Source organism: Lipotes vexillifer, unplaced genomic scaffold (genome assembly GCF_000442215.2).
Source record: "Lipotes vexillifer unplaced genomic scaffold, Lipotes_vexillifer_v1.1 scaffold1699, whole genome shotgun sequence".
Classification (NCBI taxonomy): domain Eukaryota; kingdom Metazoa; phylum Chordata; class Mammalia; order Artiodactyla; family Lipotidae; genus Lipotes; species Lipotes vexillifer.
This window is the reverse complement of record NW_006796961.1, coordinates 1,753,760-1,759,991: the sequence shown is the minus strand read 5'-3', so window position 1 is coordinate 1,759,991 and position 6,232 is coordinate 1,753,760. Positions and strand designations below refer to the sequence as shown.

The following is a 6,232-nucleotide window of genomic DNA, read 5'->3' as shown; positions in this document are numbered from 1 at the left end:
GTGGTGCAGTGGTTAGGACTTGGCACTTTCACTGCCGTGGCCCCGGGTTCAGTCCCTGGTCAGGAGAACTAAGATCCTGTAAGCCACAAAGCATGGGTGATTGGACCCCATGCAGGATGGCAAATAGACTGGGGTGCCCTCCTTGGGCCTCTCTGGTCTATCTCTCTAGGGGGAGACTTAGAAAACTTTTCAAGAGGCACATCTGCCACCTAGACCCCATCTGTGTTCTGCCCCGGGGGTTCCAAGCCAGCCCAGGCTCATGCCTGTTCCCCCACCAAGGGGGATGTAGAAATATTTTCTGGAGGCACATCTGAGAATCAGGGGCCCGAGCATCCAAACAGTTCTCTACATGGCCTACAGGTGGGCTTGACATGCCCTCCCAGCCTCCAGACGCCTTCAAGGGAACCACACAAGACTGTATCAACTGGAGGGCAAGTCACTTCCTTTCAACTCTAAACCTCAGGTTTCATCCCAAGGTCTCCTTTCTCTGTAACAGACTCCAGAACACACCAGAACCAGAGTACACCAGGCTCTCTACCTGTCTCCTGGGAGGCCTGAAGCTCCAGCCCACCTGTCCAAGGCCCCACTTTGGGACCTGCCTCTAAGTCTTCCTCCACCCCAAGACCTCCCAGATTCCCCACCTTCAGGGCCCCAAGGTAGAGTCTGGGAGGCCCTGGGGTATGTCTGGCTTTCAGGGCCCAGGACAAGCCAGCACAAGCCTGCCCTTAGCGGCTTCTCAAAACAGCTGTGTCAGGGACTTCCCTGGCGGTCCAGTGGTTAGGACCCGGCGCTTTCACTACCATGGCCCCGGGTTCAATCCCTGGTCTGGGAACTAAGATCTCACAAGCCGCAGGGCATGGCAAAAAACAAAACAAAACAAAACAAAAATACAGATGTGTCACAGCCCTAGTGGATGGAAGAGTGAAGCAGGAGTGGAGAACAGAGTGGTAGGTGAGGTGGGGTGTGAACCGTATAGACTCTGGTGAGAGGATTCAAACCAGCAAGTGGTCTTCCTGCAAGGCCTTGGGTAAAGTGTCAGCTAAGGTTTGCTGACCTTTCTGGGTCATAAATTCCACTGCCTCCAAAAAACAAAAAAACAAACCCATGCTCAGTTACACCTTGACCTGAGTCTTTTCTTGGTAGTGGCATTTTAATGGCTTTCCTTGGTGGTAGCAGCAGCAGCAAGAGAAGGGGAAGAGTTTGCCCCGCCCCTGGAGGAGCCGGCTCAGGCTCTGGGGGAATCTTGCCTCCACCAGGTCTAGCCGTCCTCTTCCCATTGGACTGAGGCCAAGAAGGTGCGGATTTCCATGGGCTGTAGCGCGATGGTGGTGGAGAGCAGCCGGGAAGGAGGATGGGGTGTGGGGCCTGGGGCGGTGGAGGGGAGAAGGAGTGAGGGGCATAGACTTCCTTTGCCTTAACACCCCTATGCCACCCCACGCCACCCCTGTGCTCCCTGTCCTGAACACAGACATACCACCTTAACTCCGACCCCAGGGCCTCACTCGCAGACCCTTCAACTGCTTCCCAGGGCCTAGATACCACCCCCAGATCCCCAAATCCCTCCCCAGTGCCTGGTCACCATCCTCACACCCACAAGCCCCACCCCAAGGACCGTCAAGCCAACGCCTGCCTCTGGAACTAGACACCGACGGGGATTCTCAAATCTTGTTCTTGGGACTGCACTCCATTCTCAAACCCTCAAGAACTACCACTAATTTGCTGGACCCACCTCAGTCCCTTAAACCCCTAACCTAGATCTGAACACCGACCGACTCAGGCCCTCGAGCTCTACACCTGGACCTGGTCAACATTCCCACACCTCCCACCCGGCCCCCAGCTCCGGGCAGGCCCCCACCCGTGTTTGGTGTCCACTGGAGCCTGGTGGCGTGGGCCCGGAGCTGGCTGACCGCCAGCGTGGTCTCCCGCAGGTCGGTGATGGTGAAGGCGGAGAACAGGTCCTGCGGGCAGTGGATGGGCCGGGCTGTGTTGGGACAAAGCTGGGGTTTCCCCTCCCGCCTCTCTCCTGTCTCCTTCCCACCTCTGCCCTCCTCACCGTCAAGTCCAAGGTCACCGGAGAGCTCAGGTTGCGGCCCGAGTCCTCCCCTACGGCGAACTGATGCTCTAAGCGCAGCAACAGCGTCTCCGGTCCCCAGCGGGCCAATGTTAGTAGATGCACGGAAGGCGGCAGCTCTCGGCGCAGCCCCGAAAACTGCGGGAGAGTGGCGCGGGGCTGAGCCGCGAGGGGCGGGACTGAATGGCGGTCAGGAGGCGGAGACCCGGCGTGGAGGGGCTGGCCTTGGCCGCGGTGAGGGGCGGGGATTACCGGGAGGGGCGGGGCTCACTCAGGACAGAGCCAATGAGGGAACGGGGCGGTGCCAGGTTGGGTGCATAAAGGATTTGGTCTGAGACTGAGTTATGGCGCGGAGGGAGAGTGGAGAGACCCGGCTGGAGAAGGTGAGTAGACGACAGGGCCGGGCCGAGGCTGCCGGGGTGACGGGGCTGAGCTAAGGGGACTGGACTAGCACACGTCCTCCCCAGGACGGGTAGGGGCAGGCGAGGTGGGTCCCAGTTAAGCCTAGGTAAATCCGCCCTCAATCCGCCCCTCCCCCGCAGGCTTCCTTCAGGTCCTCTTTCTGCCGGCCCCACCGCCCCTCACCTGCGTGCGAGGGGCGACCTCGAGGCGGTAGGGGGCGCCGCCACCTCGGGCCAGCACCACCTGCGGGGCCAGGACCTCCTTCTCCGCCTGCAACCGGTGCCCGGCGGCCGCGGTCCGGGCCTTGTCCAGCAGCACGAGGTGACGCCCTCGCACCCAAAGCCCCGACCCCTCCTCCAGCAACGGCTCCCCTACTCCGCGTGCATCGTCTCTCAGCAGCCTTCTGTGCACCTGCGGGGAGAGTGGCCAGGAGCGGGTGAGGGTCCTTCTAGCCAATTTCTGGGCCAGAAATTGGGCAAAAGCAAGTGGGAATTTCAAGAAAAATTGAAGATTGGGGTGGAACGGATGAGGACGAAGGTCTGGTAGGGGGTCCCCAGTAGAAGTGGGGATCCGACCTAACAAGGTACTAGGACAGCGGGAGGTAAGGATCTAATGGGGGCGTGGATAGGGCAAATCAGGGCCTGGAGGGGAGGCTTGGGTAAGGGTTGGATAAAAGCACGGAGTAAATGTCTCACATAGGAATGGAGGGCTCCGCTTAGCGGGGACCACAAACGGAGGGGTGCACCTAGCAACAGAAACTGGCTTCAAGGTCCTGCAGAGGGCCAGGGAGGGAACTGGTAGGAGGACCCTGACTTAGATGGGGCTCGGACCACTCACCATGAGCTCTAAGGAGCCGTCACTCAGGCTACTGCCCCCCTGGGAGCGGTCAGTCAACACAGTCAGCTGCATGTTCCCATCCTAGGGGGCAAGGGGTTAGTGAGGGGCTGCACTGCCGGCCAGCCCTGGCCCCCAGGCAGGCCCCACAAGGATGGTGGAGACTGCTGAGAGCAGTTGGGAGATGTTAAGAATGAGAGATAACCCCTGCTCTGTAAAGGGGTGTCAGGAAGATGTGGGGAGCAGGATGGGGGATGGGTACCGTGATGTAAATGCGACTGTTAACTGGATAGTAGTTTCCCGCCACTGGCTCAGTCTGGTTCAGCTTCCAAGTGAGTCGATAATCCCGCCTGGGGTGGGGTGGGATTTGATCAGGCCCGGGGTCTGGCTCCCCTTCCCCGCTCACCCACTCCTCACTCCCCCTTCACCCTCTCCCTCCCACACTCATTAGGATCAGCAGGTGCCCCCACTGGCCCTGGGCCCCAAAAGACCACAGACAACCCCTCAGTGCCCCCAATCACCCCACCTCCTCTCCAGGATCTCCCGGCCATTGCTGTCAGTGTAGAAGAGTCCGTCTGTCTCCAGCACAGTGTCAAAGCGACTGATGACCTCCTTCCCCCAGCCATCACTATACCCAATGGGATGGCAAGGTGGTGAGCCTCACTTTAACTCCACTCTGCCCTTCACTCAGCCCCCACTCCCAGCCTCCACCACTCACCCCACAGGTATTGGCCCCACCGTCCACTCCAGCTCCAGGTGCCGCTGTCCCGGGTACAGACGAACCACCTGGGAACACCAGGCTGAGAAGTTCTGGTGCACTTCCTGCACCAAGGCTGTCTGCAAGCACATGGGGGTGAAGGGCAGGTGTAAGCGTGCAGCTGAGCAGAGGTAAGCCCTGCAAATGTCCACCCCTGCTGTGAAGCTCATAAAGGCCTACATCAGGGTCAACCCCACTAATAGCTTGGGAGCCCCACCCACCTCCCCCACCTGCCTAGGTGTGATGCCCACACTTTGTACCGCAGTCATAGCCATGTAAATTTTGAGTTTGGCATACGTGCTTGCTGCCCACCATTACACTATCTCCCCTCCTTAGAACAGGATTCTAGCTTAGCACATGGCTACTGGGAATAGACTGTACTGTTTCATCTTCCCTGAGGTTCTGAGTAGCTGTGTGACCATGTTTGGCTCAGTCAAAGTGGTGTGAACAATGTTCCTTGCCCCTTTCCCTCTTCCACTGGCTCAAATGCAAATGTGATGACTGGAGCTTGAGCAGCCATCTTGGGCCATGAGGTGGAAACTGAATGCTAAGGAGGGTAGAGCAATAAGATAGAAGACTAGGGCTTACCTGGTGGCACAGTGGTTAAGAATCTGCCTGCCAATTCAGGGGACATGGGTTTGAGCCCTGGTCCCAGAAGATCCCACATGCCACAGAGCAACTAAGCCCGTGTGCCACAACTACTGAGCCTGTGTTCTGGAGCCCACAAGCCACAACTACTGAGCCCGAGTGCCACAACTACTGAAGCCCACGCGCCTAGAGTCCATGCTCCACAACAAGAGAAGCCGCCGCAGTGAGAAGCCTGCACGCTGTAATGAAGAGTAGCCCCCCATCTCTGCAACTAGAGAAAAAGCCCGCACGCAGCAATGAAGACCCAACGCAGCCAAAAATTTTAAAAAATTAAAAAATAAAAAACAATAGAAGACTAGATGGCTACTAAACCATCCCACCTGCCCGGACTTTCCGTTAGATGGAAAGAAACTTCCATCTTGTTTTAGGCATGGTTAATTTGGGTAACTCTATTACAGGAAGCAAAACTATATCCTAATACAGTGACCCAGGTATGCAGGTGTTCACCTCAAGGAGAATCATGTCAAATGTGAGGCTTTCCGTTACCTGCCCCATTCCCACCCTAAGAGGAAACATCAACGAGAGGCCCCAGGAAACCCCACAAGCCTGAGCCCCTGTTCCCAGCCAGATGCACCCTCAAATATCCACCCTAAGTTAGAATCACCGAAGCCCTATCCAAGTGTGAACCTTTAAATATCCACCCCAGATAAAATCCCCTCCTACCACAGATCCTTGGTGAAATCTGCAAGCAGTTACCCCTGGCTCTCCCTTTCTGTTGGCCAAATGGGAACATCCCACCCCCAATTTCAAAAGCTAAGTATAATCTTGACATTCACAACAGATGTGAATGCCTTTCTATGTGCTTCCATGGCGTGACTGTCACACAACCAGCCATGAATATCAACCCTGTGGGAGGATCCTCAAGTATTCCCCTCGGGTCTTAGCCTTCTTATTTGTTGGAGATGTAAATCCTCCCCCCACTGCACACATGGCACACCACCCTCCACACACACACACCCCACATGCCCCATCCCCAAGTGCCCACTCATCAGTCTTAACCCCTTACCTTCACAAGGTGGGTTTGAGCCCAGTGGCTCACAAGCAGTGGTTCCTGTCGGTTGGGTCTGAAGATGTAGGCACCTGAGACCTGGGAGCTTAGACCGTTGCCTGTACTGGCATTGTACCTGGGGCCAGGGCAGGTGAGAGTCAGGCAGGGGACCCCAGCTCTGCTCACACCTGTTCCCTGACCTGGTGGTCCTCCCTCACCAGTAGAAGGCTTGGCGAACAGGCAGCCGGAGGTTCTGGTCCAGGTTTTCCAACTCCATCAAGAGCCCTGAGTCAGGGTCAAACCTAGCCCGGATGTACTGGGGAGAAATCGGTGGACAGACATTAATGACCACCGCTTCAGCCAACGGCAGCTTCATCCTTCCTAGGGCTCAGGAGAAAACCCTGGAGTCACCCACCCTTCCCTCCTCTCTCTCTCTCACTCCTCACCTCTGACTCTCTTAGCAAATCTGAACAGCTCCACTTTCTACCTTACCCTCAATCTGACCACTTCTCACCACCACAATGGCATTCCT

At 57.0% G+C, this 6,232-nt stretch overlaps 1 protein-coding gene across 2 annotated transcripts in view; it reads right to left on the bottom strand.

Moving 5' to 3' along the window:
- Nucleotides 1–1,258: 1,258 nt before the first annotated feature.
- Nucleotides 1,259–6,232, bottom strand: part of MAN2B1 (mannosidase alpha class 2B member 1) — a 15,126-nt gene continuing 10,152 nt past the window's right edge. For both annotated transcript variants that reach the window (XM_007469110.1, XM_007469111.1), the window contains exons 15-24: nt 5,919–6,016; nt 5,719–5,836; nt 4,026–4,144; nt 3,834–3,935; nt 3,570–3,657; nt 3,311–3,391; nt 2,657–2,884; nt 2,054–2,209; nt 1,856–1,958; nt 1,259–1,365 (exon numbers count right to left, since the gene is read on the bottom strand). In XM_007469110.1, coding sequence (XP_007469172.1) covers nt 1,259–1,365; nt 1,856–1,958; nt 2,054–2,209; nt 2,657–2,884; nt 3,311–3,391; nt 3,570–3,657; nt 3,834–3,935; nt 4,026–4,144; nt 5,719–5,836; nt 5,919–6,016 — 1,200 coding nt within the window. The remainder of the gene's footprint in view (nt 1,366–1,855; nt 1,959–2,053; nt 2,210–2,656; nt 2,885–3,310; nt 3,392–3,569; nt 3,658–3,833; nt 3,936–4,025; nt 4,145–5,718; nt 5,837–5,918; nt 6,017–6,232) is intronic.